Consider the following 21628-nt stretch of genomic DNA (forward strand, 5'->3'; position numbering starts at 1 on the left):
CTGGCCCAAGCCGCGGCCTGGCCACTCGACCGATGGGGTCATTATCTGGGTCCTTTACTGACTGGCGAACTACAGGCAGCCTTCCAACAGGCTAACGTACAGGGACTGACCCCCTATGCAGACATCAAGACCTGTATCCTCGAAAGATTAGGCATTGATGATGAGACCTATCGGGTGCGGCTCCGCCAAGCAAAAGAGGGACCCCAGGAGACACCCAGAGCCCTCTCCTTCAGGATTAAAGATTTGGCTGACCGGTGGCTGAAGTCCGCGACCGCTACTAAAGAAGATATACTAGCGAAAATATATTTGGAGCAGTTTCTGGCTTCCCTCCATCCTGCCACCCAAAAATGGGTCCGTCAGCATGCACGTCTGACCTTAGACAATGCTATCGAAATTGCCAGCGCGTACAGCCGAGCCCAGGACTTACAGAAACCTAAGGAAGAACATGGTCACCGACCACAGCCCCCTGGACAACCCCGAGGCCCTCGGCCGTTTCTGGCCAAGAAACCTGATCCTCCCCCGTTGTTCCCTTATCCAGTGATGGCCAGACCCCCACCGCCTGGTCCCCAGTGCTACCATTGTGGTGGTTATGGGCACATTGCTCGGGTTTGTCCACAAAAGGAAGAGCCGATGGAGGTGGGAATGGCTCGGAACTATGTGTGTCTATCCTCTGGACCGTCTCCTCCCGCTTTCCATCGCCCAGTACTGATAGAAGGTCATCGGGTGTCGGCCCTTGCAGACACGGGATGTAGACAAAGTGTGCTCAGACCTCAAGAGATACCCCACCCGATAGGGCCAATAACAGGTACAGTGGCCATTCAGTGTGTGCATGGAGACACAAAGGTTTACCCAACGGCTGATGTCCGAGTACAACACTCCCTGGACCCTGGAAGTACCCTGAATGTCGGGCTTGTTCCTTCACTGCCTGAACAGGTTATCTTGGGCAGCGATTACCCTGGTCTTCCTCGCCTTCTCCAGGACACCACCACCAGCCTAGAGAAGTGGTGGTCTGAAGCTCCTTTTTCCGACAGCTCCCCAATAGTAGGAACACACCCCACTCGGATGACCAAGACCAAAACCCAAAAGAAGAAGGAAAAAAGGAACTACTCCACGGCTTTCCCAGTACGAGTGGAAGAACATCCCTGGGAAATCGACCAGGAATTTCGGGCTGCTCAGCAAGAAGACCCTGTTCTGCAAGACGCCTGGGGAAGGGCCCTGGACCAAGAAGATCCCCTGCATGTAGGTCCCCACTTTTACAAAAAGAACGGCCTCTTATACAGAAAAGGGGGACCCCAACAACCGTCCCAGTTGATTATTCCAGGACCCTTCCGGGACAAAGTATTGTTTCTTGCTCATAGCCATCTGCTCGGGGGTCACTTCAGCGACGAAAAGACGAGTCAGGCCATCCTAGAAAAATTCTATTGGCCTGGCATCCACCAGCAAGTCAAACTGTACTGTAGGGCCTGCCCCGTTTGTCAAAAGAACAGCCGGTATCGCCCTCCCAGAGTCCCTCTACAACCTCTTCCTCTGATAGACATCCCCTTCAGTAGGGTAGGGATGGATATTATAGGCCCCATGCTCCCATCCCGAAGCGGTTGTAGGTATGCGTTAGTGCTGGTGGACTACGCCACCCGCTTCCCTGAAGCCATACCTCTCCGCCAGCCTACCAGCCAGAACATAGCTAAAGCTTTAATATCTATCTTTTCTCGGGTCGGCTTCCCTAGAGAAATCCTGACCGACCAGGGAACCCCCTTCGTCTCCTCCCTCATGAAGCAGGTGTGCTCCCAACTAGGTGTGAAACAAATCAGAACGTCCGCTTACCACCCCCAAACTGATGGCCTCGTGGAGCGCTATAACGCCACCCTGAAGACAACCCTTAAAAAAACTCCTGGCCTTGGAGAGTAAGAGATGGGAGGAAATGCTACCGCTGGCCCTCTTTGCCATCCGCTGCAAGGTCCAAAGCAGCACGGGTTTTTCCCCTTATGAACTACTCTATGGCAGGCCCCCTCGGACCCTCCTGGATATGGCCAAAGAGGCTTGGGAGGCGGAACCCGACCGTACCCGTCCTTTGCCGGAGTACGTACAAAACCTCAGAACCCACCTGGGACAAATAAGGGACATCGTACGCCAGAATCTGGTAGCAGCCCAAGCCAAACAAAAGCAACAATACGATAAGGGTACGAAAGCTCGTTCCTTTCGTCCTGGTCAGTTGGTTCTCCTCTTAATGCCCTCCTCCGATCACAAACTGTTAGGGCAATGGCAAGGCCCCTTTCCCGTCCTACGACAGGTCACTCCCGTGACCTATGAAACCGAGCTCGACCCTGTCCGTCGAACCACACAAATCTTCCATGTAAATCTACTGAAGGAGTGGCTGGGACCCCGTCCGGTCCTCCTGAATAACAGTACAGAACAAGAACTCCCCTATGAGGTCTGTGTAGACCCAGAACTCGGGGAACAAAGGAAACAGGAACTACGGTCCACCCTTCGCTCCTTACAACAGGTGTTCTCCTCCTCTCCGGGCCTCACATCAGTAGTCGAACATGCCATCATCACGGAACCCGGGAAAACGGTCCGTCAACGGCCTTATCGGCTCCCTGAGGCTCGTAGACCTGTTATCAGAGATGAGGTAGCCCAGATGCTCCACATGGGGATCATCGAGCCTTCCTGTAGCGATTGGAACTCGCCGATTGTTTTAGTCCCAAAACCAGACGGATCGGTCCGTTTTTGTATCGATTTCAGAGAAATCAACAAAATCTCCTCCTTCGATACATACCCCTTACCTCGGGTTGATGAAATGATTGAGCGTATTGGTAGGGCCAAATTCATCAGTACGCTAGACCTCTGTAAAGGGTATTGGCAGATACCCTTACGACCCGAAGATAAGAAGAAAACTGCCTTTTCCACCCCCGAAGGCCTATACCAATTCACGGTGATGCCCTTTGGGCTTCACGGGGCCCCAGCCACCTTTCAGCGGGCTATGAATTTGATATTACGGCCCCATGTTTCTTACGCCGGGGCCTATCTGGATGACATAATCATCTATAGTGATGATTGGGAGCAGCACTTATGTCACCTGAGAGAAGTAATACACTCCCTGGGGTCCTATGGGTTCACGATCAACCCCTTGAAAACCACCTTGGCGGCTCAGACCGTGAAATATTTAGGATACCTGTTGGGAGAAGGACTGATCCGCCCACAAAACAACAAAATCGCCGCTATCCACTCAATTCCTTTTCCCCAGACCCAAAAAGAGCTAAGAGCCTTCCTAGGCCTCTTAGGGTATTACAGACGCTTCATTCCCCGGTTTTCCCAGATAGCAGCTCCTCTCACAGATCTGTTAAAGAAAACTATAAAAACCGAAGAGGCCCTGAGACAACCACACCCCTCCCTGTTGGATGCCTTCCACCAGTTGAAAGACATCCTACTTTCCGGTCCCGTTCTCATCAGCCCAGACTATTCAAAGCCATTTATACTCCAGACGGACGCTTCCGAGCAGGGGCTAGGAGCTGTTCTCTCTCAGAAAGATTGCAATGGGGACGAACGGCCCATCCTTTTCCTAAGTAGAAAACTGTTTCCCCGGGAGAGTAACTACGCTGTAGTGGAGAAGGAGGCCCTCGCCATCAAATGGGCTGTAGACAGCCTCCGCTACTATCTAGAAGGCAGAGAATTCATTTTGTACACTGACCATGCCCCACTGGAATGGATGGCCCGTAACAAAGGACACAACGAAAGAGTCCTTCGTTGGTTCCTTTCCCTACAACCCTTCAGGTTCAAGACTCTCCACAGGAAGGGCGCGGACCAAGCCAACGCTGACTATCTTTCTCGATATCCATGCCAGCTTACCCGATCAAGAAAGACAGCTAGGGGAAGGGGATGTGATAGGGACACGGCCCCGTCAACACGGATATCCCGTCTCCCCTCCCGATCACCACCACAATCCCCGGTCGCCCGGACTACCAAAACAACCCGGACTCCACCCCTTTCTCTTTCCCTACAGGAACCAGTACCAACGCGGGACGCAGCGGAAGTACAACCCCGCGACCCCGGATGTCCCTCCCCCTTTCCGGAGGCGGACCAAAGAAAAGCCGGAAGAACCCACAACACAGCGTTCAAGCAGGAAGACTCGTGGCAGGAGACGGCGTGCGAAGAACCCCCGGAGAAGAGAGACGAACCGGAACCAGGAGACGAGGTCTGGACGGAGGACTGGTGGAGTCCAGAGGAGGACGCTGGAGAGCGGCCGCAACTCATGGACGGAGTTGCGGCGGGCCAAGTGAGTACCAGTTCCGAGTGCGTTTAGAAATTAGGCGTTCCGTGTGTCTGTACATAAGTAACTTGTAAATACCTCCGTGTAAAATCTAGTCCCCTCCTCACGAATCACCGTGCACTGTGAATAGACTGTAGATACGTGTGAGAGCGGCACTATCACGAATGTAGATAAATATCCCCTCACGTCCTGACACCAACGTCACCCTATTCCCAGTCCACTCTATATCTTTACCTCTCTTCCCTTCCCCTCCCTTTCCTCACAGTCGTTCTCAACCCAAACACCCGGGTGAAGGACAAGGACCTTATCTTGTGTTCCGCCGACAGAGCTAACGGCCCTGTTTTCTCTCTCCTTTTCCCCCCCTCCGAGGATCCACCGTCCGGGAGACGAGGCTGTTGAACCCCAAGGACCAGCCTGCCTACAGCCAAGACCGACAGCTGTCCCTGGAAGACCAACCCCGGAGGGCTCCTTACCTCGGTGCCGGAACCCTCAATCCTTTGGAACTCTCTGTTGTCCTGTGCCATACCATTGCACCCTTGTACATTAATAAAAACCGGCTACGAAATAGCCCACTACATTCGGCCTCCACGCTTGTCATTCCGGTTTGCTTCCCCCACCAGCCCACACCCCTTTTTTGAGATCTCAGCCAAACCATTGAACCCTTTATCTGTTCGTTAAGGGGTTCTCCAGACTACTGTGGTTTTAAGGACATCATCAGATCCAGTGTTTAATCTGAAAAAAAAAATAAGTGTCGGGCCTTCGCAGCTTGCACCACACATTACCCCTCTCAGTCAGTGCTGCCAATCATAGTAACAAATGCAAAAAGGACAATTGATGGACAGAATGAGAAACATTGTCATACATTCACCCCAGTACAGAGATCTGGGCCCAAATCCATTATTTTTTTGCTCACCATGCCATTCCAGTTTGGACCCAGCCATATGCAAATTAGTCTGGACCTTGCGCCCAATGGGAAGAGTCCAGCCTGAACTGCCAAGGCAGGTATTCCCTGAACCAGAAACAAGCATCCTGGGACCGGTTTCGGGGTAACACCCCTCATCAGCCAGGCTCCCTTGAATCCAGTGGCAAAGTGAGCAAGGGACCCACATAACTGGGGTGGCGAAGTGAGCTAAAGAATGATGATGGATTCAGCCCAGATCTGTAACTGGGGTTGAGTGTCTGAAAAGTTTCAGCGCTCCGCCCATCATCCCCTTTGGTATCGCTTTGTTCGCCCTAATTGGACAGGGTATGCCCAGACGTGGGTCCCTTGCTTATTTTGCCACTGGATTAAAGCTATTCTGGCTGATGAATGGTGTTACCCAGAAACCGGTCCTCGGAAGCTTGTTTCCGGTCCATGGAAGACATGGCTTGGCAGTTCGGGCTGGACTGTTCCCATGAGGCACAGGGTCAGACTGATTTGCATATGGCCATGTCTGAACTGGGGTGGTGCTGTGAGCTAAGGAACGATGATGGATTCAACCAGATCTGTGACTGAGGGTGAGTGTCTGAAAAGTTTCAGCACTCCGTCCATCATCTCCTTGTGTTTGCTTTGATCTGTGACCCGGGACAGGTGTGCAGCAATGCTGCGTGTGCGCTGCTCTGCAGGTTTGGGTGCTGCTTTGCTGTGTGACCCTGGGCAGGTCTGCACGACCTTGCCAGCGCGCAGCTCCTCTGTCACCAGGGTCCGGGCACAACATTCACTTCAATGAACTGAAATGAATGACAGCTTCGAGCACTGGGCATCAGCCGCCAGAACGGGACATGCCAGGAATGAAAATGAACCCGTGCCCGCGCATCCACCTCTGTGTGCGTGCATCCTGCTGCGGTCACTGTCCGGCTCTCACTGCTGGCACGGCCCCGATGCGGCCACCCTCTGCCTGCAGACTCTCTTACTGCCAGCCGTGCCCACCTGGCATGGACACCCCTCTCTGGTCCGATCATCTCTTGCCCCAGTGAAGACGGGCTCGACTGAAAGAGGCGGCTGGCCGGTCCTCTCTGCAGCATCCTTCGGTACTCTCCTCAGCATCCTCCGGTCCTCTCTGCAGCATCCTTCGGTACTCTCCTCAGCATCCTCCCGTCCTCTCTGCAGCATCCTCCGGTCCTCTCTGCAGCATCCTCCGGTCCTCTCCTCAGCATCCTCTGGTCCTCTCTGCGGCATCCTCCGGTCCTCTCCTCAGCATCCTCCGGTCCTCTCCTCAGCATCCTCTGGTCCTCTCTGCAGCATCCTCCGGTCCTCTCTGCAGCATCCTCCGGTCCTCTCTGCAGCATCCTCCGGTCCTCTCTGCAGCATCCTCTGGTCCTCTCTGCAGCATCCTCCGGTCCTCTCCTCAGCATCCTCCGGTCCTCTCTGCAGCATCCTCTGGTCCTCTCCTCTGCATTCTCCGGTCCTCTTCTCAGCATCCTCTGGTCCTCTCCGCAGCATCCTCCGGTCCTCTCCGCAGCATCCTCCGGTCCTTTCCGCAGCATCCTCCGGTCCTCTCCTCAGCATCCTCCGGTCCTCTCCTCAGCATCCTCCGGTCCTCTCCGCAGCATACTCTGGTCCTCTCTGCAGCCTCCTCTGGTTCTCTCCGCAGCATCCTCCGGTCCTCCCCTCAGCCTCCTCCGGTCCTCTCTGCAGCATCCTCCGGTCCTCTCCTCAGCATCTTCCGGTCCTCTCTGCAGCATCCTCCGGTCCTCTCCTCAGCATCCTCCGGTCCTCTCCGCAGCATCCTCCGGTCCTCTCCGCAGCATCCTCCGGTCCTCTCCTCAGCATCCTCCGGTCCTCTCCTCAGCATCCTCCGGTCCTCTCCTCAGCATCCTCTGGTCCTCTCTGCGGCATCCTCCGGTTCTCTCTGCGGCATCCTCTGGTCCTCTCCTCAGAATCCTCCGGTCCTCTCTGCAGCATCCTCCGGTCCTCTCTGCAGCATCCTCTGGTCCTCTCCGCAGCATCCTCCGGTCCTCTCCGCAGCATCCTCCGGTCCTCTCCTCAGCATCCTCCGGTCCTCTCCTCAGCATCCTCTGGTCCTCTCCTCAGCATCCTCCGGTCCTCGCCTCAGCCTCCTCTGGTCCTCTCCGCAGCATCCTCTGGTCCTCTCTGCAGCATCCTCCGGTCCTCTCCGCAGCATCCTCTGGTCCTCTCCTCAGCATCCTCCGGTCCTCTCCTCAGCATCCTCCGGTCCTCTCTGCAGCATCCTCCGGTCCTCTCTGCAGCATCCTCCGGTCCTCTCCTCTGCATCCTCCGGTCCTCTCCTCTGCATCCTCCGGTCCTCTCCTCTGCATCCTCCGGTCCTCTCCTCAGCATCCTCCGGTCCTCTCTGCAGCATCCTCCGGTCCTCTCCTCTGCATCCTCCGGTCCTCTCCTCTGCATCCTCTGGTCCTCTCCTCTGCATCCTCTGGTCCTCTCCTCAGCATCCCCTGGTCCGCTCTTCGGCATCCTCTGGTCCTCTCCTCTGCATCCTCTGGTCCTCTCCTCTGCATCCTCTGGTCCTCTCCTCAGCATCCTCTGGTCCTCTCCTCTGCATCCCCTGGTCCGCTCTTCGGCATCCTCTGGTCCTCTCCTCTGCATCCTCTGGTCCTCTCTGCAGCATCCTCTGGTCCTCTCCTCTGCATCCTCTGGTCCTCTCCTCAGCATCCCCTGGTCCGCTCTTCGGCATCCTCTGGTCCTCTCCTCCGCATCCTCTGGTCCTCTCTGCAGCATCCTCTGGTCCTCTCCGCAGCATCCTCCAGTCCTCTCCTCAACATCCTGCAGTCCTCTCCTCCGCATCCTCTGGTCCTCTCCTCAGCATCCTCCGGTCCTTTCTGCAGCATCCTCCGGTCCTCTCCTCCGCATCCTCTGGTCCTCTCTGCAGCATCCTCTGGTCCTCTCCTCGGCATCCCCTGGTCCTCTCTGCAGCATCCTCCGGTCCTCTCTGCAGCATCCTCCGGTCCTCTCTGCAGCATCCTCCGGTCCTCTCTGCAGCATCCTCCGGTCCTCTCCGCAGCATCCTCCGGTCCTCTCCGCAGCATCCTCCGGTCCTCTCCGCAGCATCCTCCGGTCCTCTCCGCAGCATCCTCTGGTCCTCTCCGCAGCATCCTCCGGTCCTCTCCTCTGCATCCTCCGGTCCTCTCCTCTGCATCCTCCGGTCCTCTCCTCAGCATCCTCCGGTCCTCTCCGCAGCATCCTCCGGTCCTCTCTGCAGCATCCTCTGGTCCTCTCCGCAGCATCCTCTGGTCCTCTCCGCAGCATCCTCCGGTCCTCTCCTCTGCATCCTCCGGTCCTCTCCTCTGCATCCTCCGGTCCTCTCCTCTGCATCCTCCGGTCCTCTCCGCAGCATCCTCCGGTCCTCTCTGCAGCATCCTCTGGTCCTCTCTGCAGCATCCTCTGGTCCTCTCTGCAGCATCCTCCGTTCCTCTCCTCCGCATCCTCTGGTCCTCTCTGCAGCATCCTCTGGTCCTCTCCGCAGCATCCTCCAGTCCTCTCCTCAACATCCTGCAGTCCTCTCCTCCGCATCCTCTGGTCCTCTCCTCAGCATCCTCCGGTCCTCTCTGCAGCATCCTCCGGTCCTCTCCTCCGCATCCTCTGGTCCTCTCTGCAGCATCCTCTGGTCCTCTCCTCGGCATCCCCTGGTCCTCTCTGCAGCATCCTCCGGTCCTCTCTGCAGCATCCTCCGGTCCTCTCCGCAGCATCCTCCGGTCCTCTCCTCAGCATCCTCCGGTCCTCTCTGCAGCATCCTCCGGTCCTCGCCTCAGCCTCCTCCGGTCCTCTCTGCAGCATCCTCTGGTCCTCTCCTCTGCATCCTCCTGTCCTCTCCTCTGCATCCTCCGGTCCTCTCCTCAGCATCCTCCGGTCCTCTCCGCAGCATCCTCCGGTCCTCTCCGCAGCATCCTCCGGTCCTCTCCTCAGCATCCTCCGGTCCTCTCCTCAGCATCCTCCGGTCCTCTCCGCAGCATCCTCCGGTCCTCTCCTCAGCATCCTCCGGTCCTCTCTGCAGCATCCTCCGGTCCTCTCCGCAGCATCCTCCGGTCCTCTCTGCAGCATCCTCTGGTCCTCTCCTCAGCATCCTCCGGTCCTCTCCTCAGCCTCCTCCGGTCCTCTCTGCAGCATCCTCTGGTCCTCTCCTCAGCATCCTCCGGTCCTCTCCTCAGCATCCTCCGGTCCTCTCCTCAGCATCCTCTGGTCCTCTCTGCAGCATCCTCCGTTCCTCTCTGCAGCATCCTCCGTTCCTCTCCTCCGCATCCTCTGGTCCTCTCTGCAGCATCCTCTGGTCCTCTCCGCAGCATCCTCCAGTCCTCTCCTCAACATCCTGCAGTCCTCTCCTCCGCATCCTCTGGTCCTCTCCTCGGCATCCTCCGTTCCTCTCCGCAGCATCCTCTGGTCCTCTCTGCAGCATCCTCCGGTCCTCTCCGCAGCATCCTCTGGTCCTCTCTGCAGCATCCTCTGGTCCTCTCTGCAGCATCCTCCGGTCCTCTCCGCAGCATCCTCTGGTCCTCTCTGCAGCATCCTCTGGTCCTCTCCGCAGCATCCTCCGGTCCTCTCCGCAGCATCCTCTGGTCCTCTCCGCAGCATCCTCCGGTCCTCTCCTCTGCATCCTCCGGTCCTCTCCTCTGCATCCTCCGGTCCTCTCCGCAGCATCCTCCGGTCCTCTCTGCAGCATCCTCCGGTCCTCTCTGCAGCATCCTCCGGTCCTCTCCGCAGCATCCTCCGGTCCTCTCTGCAGCATCCTCCGGTCCTCTCTGCAGCATCCTCCGGTCCTCTCTGCAGCATCCTCCGGTCCTCTCTGCAGCATCCTCTGGTCCTCTCCTCTGCATCCTCCTGTCCTCTCCGCAGCATCCTCCGGTCCTCTCCGCAGCATCCTCTGGTCCTCTCCGCAGCATCCTCCGGTCCTCTCCTCTGCATCCTCCGGTCCTCTCCTCTGCATCCTCCGGTCCTCTCCGCAGCATCCTCCGGTCCTCTCTGCAGCATCCTCCGGTCCTCTCTGCAGCATCCTCCGGTCCTCTCCGCAGCATCCTCCGGTCCTCTCTGCAGCATCCTCCGGTCCTCTCTGCAGCATCCTCCGGTCCTCTCTGCAGCATCCTCCGGTCCTCTCTGCAGCATCCTCCGGTCCACCCCCCCTCCCCGGGCCCTGGGTCCCCCCTCCCCTCTGCCTCCTCCAGTCTGCCTCTGCCTCCAGCGCTCCTCGCAGTCACGTGCCCCCAGCCCCCCCTTCCCCCCTCGCCGTCTGTCGTTGCCGGGTCTGGGGGTCCAGCCTGCCGGCGCTCCCTTCTCATTGGTCGCTCAGGATGAGCCCGACGCGCCCCCCTCTGCTGCCGGGATGCGACCCCTTCCGTCCCGCGGTGCCCCTGCGAGGGGGGCCCGGCTGGCACCCTCGGACCCCTCGCCTCTGAGCTCTGCCTGCTGCCACCCGTAGACCCCGAGGCTGGGCACCCTCGCCTGGCACCTCTGTGTGGGAGCGTGCATGGGCACCGAGAACAAGGGAGCTGATGTGAGGGCACCTCGGGAGTGCACCCCGACACCCAAGGAGCTGCGGTGAGGGTGAGAGGGCACCTCGGCTGCCCACCCCGTGATCCTGGGAGCTGCTGTGGGGGTGAGAGGGCACCTCGGCTGCCCACCCCGTGATCCTGGGAGCTGCTGTGGGGGCACCTGGGGTTGGCACCCCCGTACCCTAGAAGCTGCGGTGGGGGTGACGGGGCACGTCCTTGGACAGACATCCGTGCGCCAAAGGCCCCGCTGTGCCAGCCAGAGCATCTTCTGGGACAGACAGACACTTCTAGAGCCCAGGGGCGGTGCCAAGGGGCCCCTGGAGACTGCGCCCCCTGCAGCTGCGCCCGAGGATGCCCGCAGGTGCCCAGGCCGCCGAGGCAGAGGGGGGCCCTGCCCCCCTGAGCCATCTCCGGTCCAGAGACCCCGCGCATTCCTAGTGCCTCTGATTGGATGACCCGGACCCAAGCTGGCGTCGCCCCCGACCCCACCTGGTGGCCCCCCCTGCCCCGCCGGCCTGGTTGCCATGGGCGAGAAGACGGATTACCAGCGGCTGCCCAGCGAGGAGGAGGACGAGGTACCGGCGCCGCTGCTGCGCAATGTGTGCCCACTGCAGGGCCAGCGGGCACCGTGCCAGTGTGTGCCACACACACGGGCACCCGGCGAGGAGCCGAGGGCACACGGTGGCAGGCGGGGCGAGCTGGAGACCGCCGGAGAGTGGATTCCAGCTCGTCTTGTGAGCTGGACGCAGCCGGGGTCCATTACTGTGTGTTAAAGCACCCCGGGGCATCGGCCGCAGCCTTGGGGGGGGGGGAGGGGGGGCGTGGGGCAGGTTCATGGGGCAGAGGAGGAGGCAGATGGGGCTCTTAGGTAGTTCTTGGCATAAAGCCCCGCCCCCTTCTCACAGGGCGCCCCTTCTGTTCAAGTTGGCGGGCCGGGGTGTGCGCCTCAGTCCAGGGCAGGGAGGGCACTGGGGGCGCACAGGCGCCCTCGAGGATGGGGGGGCCTGCACTCCAACCCTGGTCAGAAGAAATGACGCCCCCCATATCTAGGCTTGAAAGGCCACGCTGAAATAAGCATCCTTCCTAAAGAACCCCCCCCCCCAAAAAAAAAATGCAAATAAAAGTTCCAGAGGCTGCGGTTGATGTTCTGGGGTGGTTACACACCCCGTGGTGGACATTGGCTTTGCAGAGCATGCTTCATGACATCTGGGGACCCCCCACCCCCCGGAGCTTTCCACCATGTCACACGGGCTCTTGATTGTGTGCCCGTGCGAAGAGGGCTGCATCGTTTGGCACACGGTGGCACCTTGGGGGTTGGCACACCTGCTTGCCTTCTGCTTTACTACCGGGCTGGGGGCCAGGTTGGAGGAGGAGGCATGCATGTTGGCAAGCTCACGTTTGCAACATATGACTTCTAATAAATGCCGCTGAATGCGGCGACGCACTCGAATCCACCGAAGCGACGCACTGAAGCAAACATTCTTTCATTTCTGAAGAGACCTTTCCATGTTTCTGCATGGGTTGTATGTCGTCACAACACATACTTTTACAACGCATGCCATTACAACGCATTTTTTACAACGCAACATCCATTACATCGCATTCCATTACAACGAATTTCCTTAAACTACCATTACAACGCATTCCATTACAACGCATACTACCTTTACAACGCATACCATTACAACGCATAATTGGTAAGTATTGGATAGTATAGGGGTAAATATTACTATTCTAACTCCAGGGGGTGCAACAGTAGGGTAAGTGTTGGATAGTGTAGGGGGGCTATGGGTTCTAATGGTATGCGTTGTAATGGTATGCGTTGTAGTGTCATGCGTTGTAATGGGTGCGTTGTAATGACGTGTTGTAATGGATATTGCGTTATAAAAGTTTCGTTGTAATGGAAGTGCGTTGTAAAAGTTGCGTTGTAAACGTTGTTCCCCTTCTGCATGAGACCATGGCTCGGCTCTTGGTATGGCTCTCAGACCCGAGCCAGCCCCTTGGTCTTTATTTTTATTTATTTATTTTATGCGTTTTTATATAGCGCGGACTTTCCCCGAAGGCGTCAGAGCGCTTCACAATAGGAACAGTAGTGATACATGATGAAAAATTACAAGTGGGCATGTTACAAAAGCAAACGTTACGTCACAGGAGGCAAAAGTGACAATTGTGCATGTATCAAGAGCAAACAAAATGCAAGAGGTAGCAAATGATGCATTACAAGAGAGAAAGTGACGCGTGCATGTTACAAAGAAGTAAAAAATACGAGTAGAAGGATAATACTGCAATAAATGGCAGACTCTCAAACCACAAGAACACACTGGGAAGACACTTCTATAGTCACGGAGAACAGAATTTTCTTCCTTCAGATAATAGAGAGGGCGTGAATTACATTTGGAAGTGTCTTTGAAGGAGGAGAACTTTGAGGTCCGTTTTGAAGGCCTGGGGGGAGGTGGTGGTTCGGAGCTGCGGCGGAAGGGAGTTCCAGATTCTCACCGCGTTGCCTGAAAAGGATTGGGCCATCGACCTTTCCTTCTTAAAAGTGGGAGGTTCAAGCAATAGGTTTTCCACATTACTTGATTGTCTAGAGCCTCCAGAGAGTTTCAGTTTATTCGCCAGATAGCGCGGAGAGGAGGAGTGCAAGGCTTTGTGGATGATACAGGCAGTCTTGTAGATAGCTCTAGCCTCGATGGGAAGCCAGCGCAGGGTCGATAAAATGGGTGTGATGTGGTCGCTTCTTTTGGCCCCATAAATGAACCGAGCTGCTGAATGGAGAACAGACTTAAGGGGGGACAGGTGGGATTTGGGGAGGCCAGTAAGAAGAGAATTGCAGTAGTCCAATCTGGAGAGGACCAGCGATTGGACCAGGGTTTAAAGGTCTTGCTCCGAGAAGAAGCGTCAAATCCCCTAAAGAAGGCGCAGTTGGTATCGAGCAGACTTTGCAATTAAATTAATGTGGGAGAGCAGATTGAGTTTTTTGTCGAGTATGACACCCAGGGATTTTGCGCTGTCGACAATGATGGGTTTATTGTTCAGTAGATTCATCTGATCCATCCATGATTGAACCGGGGGAGGAGAGAGAGAGGAGGAGGAGGAATTCAGTTTTGGAGGGAATCAGAATCAGTTGATGAGTTGACATCCAGTTTTGAATGGAGTCGAGAGTAGAGCTCAGGACGGAGAGATCGTGAGTGCAGGCAACCTTGAGGTAGATTTGAGTGTCATCCGCATAGAGATGATAGTGGATCCCGGATTTGCTTAGGATGTTGTTGTCCTACAATGTTGTTCTGATCTGCGCGTGTAACACACAAAGCTCGGCGTGTGTGTGGGGTCCTGTGCCGAAGAACAGGCAGGCCGCGAGTTCATCCCAGAAACCTGATTTTTGTATGTGTTTGTGTGTGAGGGTAAGGGGAGGGGTGCACGACTCGAAATTATTCTTTTTAAGACCCATCACATTTTTGTGAGGGTCCCAGTTGATGTGTATTTTCAAGGAAAAGGTCGCAAGCGGAAGGGTGGCATCTGATAGCTAAAGGCAGCTGTGGGGCTGACACGTGTTTCGCTCTGGTCTGTAATGCGCCCTCGTGCTTTCTCAAGGTGAAAGTTCGAGCCTGTCCTCGGAATGAGTGCCAGGAGCTTCCCCCACCCTGCCCAGCCACTCCTGGCGTTCTGCTCTGGCGTGATGATAACTCAGCCAATCAAAACTCAGGTCTAGGCAGAGCACAGCGCACCCCAGGCTGCAAACCACGCCATGTGTGACCTTGGCGTCCACTGGCAAATGGTCAGCTAAAGGCAGCCGATGGACTGGAAGAACATAATTTACTCACTGAAAATCGTCCTGAGTGAATAAGGGTAGAAAGGAATGTGCGCAGGATCACACGGCGTCTTGTGGGCAGATCAGATTAGAGTTCGGGCGCAGAGATGCACGGGAAACCTCTCATCTGCTGGAGTGCACGTGCTCCCACACCAGAGGTGTCTCTTGGTTCTTAATTCCAGGTGTCACCAAGAGGGTGCGTTAACCCGGGCATGGACCTGTGGCTTGAGTCACACACGCCTGCAAGTATTCACCTCAGTGAGGTCACCAGGTCACAAGTAAGCCTGGGTGGTAAATTCCGTTCTGCTTGCGGAATTTGGGTAATTTTGCGTTCCGCGGAGAATGCAAAATTACCCAAAATTCTGCGTTCCGCGTCTTTGCGAAATTTTTGTTTGTTTGAGTTCACAAAATGCGTGTTTGCGAGGTATTTCCCTCCAAGCGCGCAAATAGCGATTGCGAACAGTAAAAAAACATCGCAAACGAGCAATTCTGCGTGTTCGCGTAATTTCTGCGTGTTCGCAGAGATCTTTTACCGTTTCCCTGAGATTTGCGTAACGCAATTACGCAAATTCCATCCACCCCGTCGCCTGCCCTTAGTTCCTTGTCCAGTGACTAAGGGCGACGTCAACCTGCCTTTCAATAATAATAATATATTGAAAGTGGTTTGTGTTACACGCAACTCTACAATCGTCATTCGGCGTGATGTGCAAAGAGTGAACGGAGCAATGAGGCGATGTGCTCAAGGTCACACTGTGCGCCAGGTTGTTGGCTAGACAGACATACGAGGAGAAACGGTTTGCTCAAGATCACAGTGTGCCAGGAAGCTGGGCCTGGCATAGCTGCTGTCTGGGCAGGGGGCCACCCAGGCTGAGCGCCTGCTAGGTTTTTGGCTGTCCTAAATCTCCCCTATATATTGACTCCCTGCGCCTAGAATGTATGTTTATAAGCGCTGAGTTTCGCAGTCTCTTGTAACTGTCGTTTATTTTTATTATTTTTACAAATTCCGATCCGCCCGCCCCTTAAAATAGAGAGCAAAGGGGATTTGTACATACACTGGAGTAGACACTACACACGCCGAAAAAAGACCCCCCTCTGCTGTTTGTGGGTGATTTTTTTTGGGGGGGTGGGAGGAACTCCCTGGAGGGGGGTCTTGGAAACTCCAGTGCGGGGTCTCAATCTCGGCGGTGTGGGTTTTCGAGCCTCCAGGTTTGGGGTCCTTGGAAAATCTGAAACTTAGCATTGCTGTTGGGGGATGGGGGGCTGTATTTGTGGGTGGATTCTCTGGGGCTGGAGTCCTGGTCTGTGTGGGGCCCCGGGGTGAGTCTCCCAGCCCTTTCCCTCGGAATCAGTGCTTAATTTGTTAAAAAGAAGTGCAGGTGCTGAAAATGTTGCCGAGGGGGCCACCGCTCACGTCTTCCTCCGGTGAGCCCCACTTTCAACACTCTCACTACCTCAGTCTCTATCTTCTAACCTTGATCTGTTGTCTGTCCCATACGTCGTTGCTCTAAGAGTCTATCTTCTAACCTCTCTAATTGTTTTCTACTTTCTTTGTCACACCCTGCATTTCTGATTTGCCCTCTATTCATTCTGCCCTGCCCTTTTTCCTCTTCACTTCTATCCATGCTCTGCTCTCTCTCCCCTCGATCTTGGCTCTTTACGATCACTCTTCTAGCAGTGATTAGCTGGGTCTCCGTTTTATCATTTGTCTGCTTTTTTCCTCTGTCCTGTACTCCACATCCTTTCATTCTATCTTCTCTCTTCCTAATGCTCTCTTCTTCACATCATGGCAGCCTTCTCTTTGTCTGTGATTTACTCTCCTTTTCTTTTACTTTGCTCCGTCTTATCTCTCTCCTCTCCTGTTGTTTCTTTCTCCTCTTTACTCCTGCTCTCTCTCTCATCTATAACACTGCTGCTGCCTGAGACCCCTGTCGTCAGCCTGTACATGTCCCTGCTATTCTGAACTCTGCGTTTTCCTGTTGTCATTCCTAAAAAAGCGGAAGATGACTTGTTTTACTTTCTTGCCTGCACCGAGTGCAAAAACAAAATGTACACCAAATGAAAATGCTTTTTTTGCATATATTAATCAGTATGGTATGACTGGGTTTATTGCGCAACCGGCGGCTGCTTGAGCACAGCAGGTGATGTCACTGCTAGTGCTGCCTGTAATTAGTAGGTCCAGGGATGGCGACCGCATCGGCAACCACTGCTCAGCTTGCTGTGACCCTGCCTGCTACAGCACAGGCATTGTCCCCAGGAGGAATGCTGCCAAAGCCGGTAAATATAGCTGTGGCGTCTACTGGACTCACTCACGCTCAGCAATTACCATGCTGGGGTGCAGCGCACAGATTCTACAGGTGACGCCATGGCGCAAAAAAGTTGTGTTGGGCCACAGCCGCATCGAGCACGTTGAGGATAGCAGCAATAACGGGCGGCCGGATATGCTACTCTGGCTACACAGCAAGTGGAAAGTCCACACTTACTTTCGTTTATTCTTCCTCAAGAGCCCTCACTCCCAAGTTTCAAATGCCCTCTTGCAGCTTCCTTGCCTCAACTCCGTCATGAGCCGGCCCCCAGCTACAATGAACTAATGGGAGGCTTAGGCTCAGGCAGTGAGTGGCGGGGTGCAGCAGACTCTGGGAATAGAATGCAAGACATAGTTTGCAGATGACTTCTTGGATTTGTGATCGGCGTGATGACGACATCACTAACGTGGTGATACACAATCATGCCTGACAGGCGTACGCCGGCCTGCCTGTGAACATTTACCAGCCAGAAACCATGCAATGTATGTTGTTCTTTTTATTTTGAATCAAACAATTAATATTGAGACCACCTCCTGCAGGTTCATAAATTGTAGCCCCGGCCCTGTGAAGGAAGCACCTGAAAGCACCTGCTCAAATTAAGCACTGCTCGGAATGAGCGGGTAATATGCCTGGGGTAGGTGGGGCGGATGTGAGAGGTGCCCTCACCACCCTCCGGAAGCTCCAGCCCGTCTGCACCACCTTGGGGGTGCCCCTGCCTCGGCCCTTGCGCCGATCTGCTCCGGCACTGTCCATGCTCGTAGCGAGGGAGGCCCACGTCCCTGGCACAGCGGTGGGCAGTGGGCACTCCCTTCGCCTCCACCCTCAAACATGCTGCGCGAGAGCCCTCCCGCTGTCTTGGCACAGACAGGGTGCCCTGTGTGGTGTTCCAGTGTGCACACTCCTGGCACATGCTGGGTGCCCTCAATAGTATGCAGCCCCCCCACCCCGATGCGCCCATTCTTTCATAATCCAGTGCGAGGGGTACCCACCCCTGGCACAGACCGTGCCCTCTGTGCCCATGACCGCACTCCCCCTGGAAGCTTCTACCCCCTAAATCCACTGGCAGAGGTTGCCCACCCCTGGCACAGGCGGGCGCACTTTGGGCTCTGCCCTCCTCACCCCCTGGAAGCTTCCACCCCCTCTATCCACTGGCAGAGTTTACCCACCCCTGGCACAGGCGAAGTGCACTCTGTGCTGTGCCCCACACGGCCCCTAGAAGCTTCCACCCCTCTCCATCCACTGGCAGGGTTTACCCACCCCTGGCACGGGCGGGGTGCAGTCTGTGCTGTGCCCTCCTCGTCCCCTGGAAGCTTTCACCCCTCTCCATCCACTGGCAGGGTTTACCCACCCCTGGCACGGGCTGGGTGCACTCTGTGCTGTGCCCCCCACGCATCCTGGAAGCTTCCACCCCTCTCCACCCACTGTTAGAGGTTACCCACCCCTGGCACGGGGGGGGGTGCACTGTGCCTTGCCCACACCACATGAAGCCACCACCCCCTCCATGCAGGCTGCGAGGGACCCCCACTCCCCTGGCAGTGACAGGGGGCTCTGTGTGTGGGAATCCGGCGGCGGGCGCGCCCTCCCGAGCCCCTCGGAGAGGCCCGGCCGGAAGGAAGCCCGCGACGCGCCAGCCCCGGCCCTTGGCAGCCGATCAAATGGTCTCTGCTGTCCGGGAATAGCACAGAGCCGGCTGTGTTCGGCCCCCGGGGAGGCCCGGCCTGTGCCCCCCGCCGGCCGGGGTGCCCCAGCTGTGCCAGGGCCTCCGTGGACACTCGTCGGGACGCGGGCCCCTGGATGCGCCTTTGGACTCTGCGCGCACAGACGCCCCGCGGGTCAGCGCCTTGTGGACGGCGCTCAGGCTTCAGTGAGGGCCTTGGACCGTTCCTGGAGTGTGTGGACCGTGCTGGGGCCGGTGACTGCCTCCCGAGGATGGCCTAAAGAGCAGCCGGCGCCACCCAGCGGCCAGGGCCCCCGTGGACCCCTGGATGCGCCTTTGGACTCTGCGCGCACAGCCGCCCCGCGGATCAGCGCCTTGTGGATGGCGCTCAGGCTTCAGGGAGGGCCCTGGACTGTTCCTAGAGTGTGGGGACCGTGCTGGGGCCGGTGACTGCCCCCCGAGGATGGCCTAAAGAGCAGCCGGTGCCACCCAGCGGTCAAGGCCCCCGCGGACACTCGTCCTGACGCGGCCCCCTGGATGCGCCTGTGGACTCTGCGCGCACAGACTCCCTCGGATCAGCGCCTCGTGTGCGGTGCTCGGGCTTCAGGGAGGTCCCTGGATCGTTCCTGTAGTGTGGGGACCGGGCTGGGGCCGGTGATGCTCGACTGCCCCCCGAGGATGGCTTAAAGAGCAGCCGGTGCCACCCAGCGGGCAGGGCTCTGGGTCCACGGCGTGGTCCTGTCTGTGCGCCATTCGCTGGACCCGACTCGATACAACCTTGCGTAACTCGTGAGCTGTGTAGGGGCCCCCGGGACCCCGCCCTTGCATGGGCCCGCCCGGCCTCCCTCAGAGGGGGGTGTCGCTGCTGCTGCTTCGCATTAGGAGATGCCGGGTCTGCCAGGGCGGGAGGGACCTCCGGCCGCCCCCAGATGCCGTCTGCAGAGGAAAGCGCCTCGAAAACTTGCTCCAGTGGCGGCGCTGGATTAGGGGTGGCCGTCTGGGCCTCCGGGGTCCGCCTTAGGCCGCTGAGTTGAGACCCTGCGCCGCTGGATGTGGGGAGCGCCTTTCACGTCCCAGACCGTGGGTCATGAGAAGATGCGGAGCTGAGGTCCTGCGCCACTGGATGTGACAAGGGCCTTTCACCCCCCTGCTGAGAAGATGCGGAGCTGAGACCCTGCGCCTCTGGATGTGACAAGGGCCTTTCACCCCCTGCTCCCATGGGTCATGAGAAGATGCGGAGCTGAGGTCCTGCGCCGCTGGATGTGGGTAGCGCCTTTCACCTCCCGGACCGTGGGTCATGAGAAGATGCGGAGCTGAGACCCTGCGCCGCTGGATGTGGGCAGCGCCTTTCACCTCCCAGACCGTGGGTCAGGAGAAGATGCGGAGCTGAGACCCTGCGCCGCTGGATGTGGGCAGCGCCTTTCACCTCCCGGACCGTGGGTCATGAGAAGATGCGGAGCTGAGACCCTGCGCCGCTGGATGTGGGCAGCGCCTTTCACCTCCCAGACCGTGGGTCAGGAGAAGATGCGGAGCTGAGACCCTGCGCCGCTGGATGTGGGCAGCGCCTTTCACCTCCCAGACCGTGGGTCAGGAGAAGATGCGGAGCTGAGACCCTGCGCCGCTGGATGTGGGCAGCGCCTTTCACCTCCCAGACCGTGGGTCAGGAGAAGATGCGGAGCTGAGACCCTGCGCCGCTGGATGTGGGCAGCGCCTTTCACCCCCGTCCCATGGGGCATGAGAAGATGCGGAGCTGAGATCCTGCGCCACTGGATGTGACCAGGACTCTTCACCTCCTGCTCCCTGGAGTGACCAGAGGATGCTGAGCTTCCATCACGTGGTTTTGGATTACAACACGACCTTTCACCTCCCGGACCCGTGGATTACGCAGAGGATGATAGGCTGAGACCCTGTGACGTTGGATGTGGTCGGGACCTGTCACCTCCCGGATCTCTCTCTGCCTGAGAGTCAAGGCGCTTTGTATCCCAGTGTGCTCTTCCAGGCTTCGACCTCCTGATCCGCAGCGCCTCTCAGCCTGGGTCAAGGCGCTTTGAACCAGCTTTGACCCCCTGATCCGCAGCGCCTGTCAGCCAGAGAGTCGAGGCGCTTTCGATCTAGCTGGCTTATCCCAACCTCACACACCGCAGGAGCTCACTTGCTTGAAATCCCAGGACAGAAACCAGGGCCCTTGCTTCTTGGGTAAAAAACTGGGGCCCTGATTCCCAGGGCAGCAGGCCCCCCCTCCCCCCACCCTGGGAAGCCCTAGCCTGGCCTCGTGACTGAGCCCTGGAAGTGCAGGAGCCGAGGGTCACACATGGCGCCTTCCCAGGAGGTGGCCGCCATCTTGCAAGAGACGAGCCTCGAAGGAGACCAGGTGGGCGCCTGGAATGACCCAATGAAAGCCCACCGGGCAGAGAACTGAGGACATCTTTCTCTTGCACCCCCTGCCCGCCCTCCATTCAGCCGGCCTTGAACCCACAGCAGGAGCCCAAGATGACGCGCTTCGAGGCACTGAGGCGATCTTTCCCCTTCCTGGCCCACTTTCGAGTCTACAAGGTAAGTCTGGGAAACATTACTTTTCCTGCTATATCATAACATTATGTGAAAGGAATTTCTCTTGGATAAGCACAAATCTTCAATCAAACCTACAACCAACCTTGTAATTCAGACACATTTATACATGCATTCCTAAAGTAGAGGAACACGTTAAATTTAAAAACCTGTTGGGGCAAAGGCCCATAGGAAACCGTTGTATATAGCAAATGACTAGAATCAATAAATTAAAAACACAGATATAATTTATTACATAATAATACACCAAAGTACACAAATAGTAAAAAAAGGTCCAATGCAAATGTTGAAAATAAAAACTACCCCAGAGAGACAAGATAAATGTGACAGAGTAAAACATCAAAATTCGTTCTTTCACACAGGAATTAATTTATAAACACCAACAGTCTTCTAGAATATAATTTTTGATCGACATGAGGTAGTTCCTGGAAGTAACTGTAAAGAGAATTGGCGTTGACGCGTTTCGGTGCTACAAAGTGATTAAATGCCACCTTCTTCAGGGCATGTATACTTTAGTCTCTCTTCAGATCAATTTAAAACATAAACCACCACTATTCTTGTATGGTGGAGGTTTTTAATTTCTCCTTTTC

At 56.6% G+C, this 21628-nt stretch overlaps 1 protein-coding gene across 4 annotated transcripts in view; it reads left to right on the top strand.

Annotated features, from left to right (window-relative positions):
* TNK2 (tyrosine kinase non receptor 2) overlaps nt 1–21628 on the top strand; it is a 394078-nt gene that overhangs the window by 186199 nt on the left and 186251 nt on the right. Inside the window, exon 1 of one of the 4 annotated variants that reach the window (XM_078667994.1) lies at nt 20684–21023. The exons of 2 other annotated variants lie outside the window; for them this stretch is intronic. In XM_078667994.1, coding sequence (XP_078524120.1) covers nt 20961–21023 — 63 coding nt within the window. In that variant the 5' untranslated portion in view covers nt 20684–20960. Of the gene's footprint in view, nt 1–20683; nt 21024–21628 lie in introns of those variants that run through there. One more of the 4 variants, XM_078667995.1, reaches the window with a different exon arrangement.

This window comes from Lissotriton helveticus, chromosome 11 (genome assembly GCF_964261635.1).
Source record: "Lissotriton helveticus chromosome 11, aLisHel1.1, whole genome shotgun sequence".
NCBI classification, from domain to species: Eukaryota; Metazoa; Chordata; class Amphibia; order Caudata; family Salamandridae; genus Lissotriton; species Lissotriton helveticus.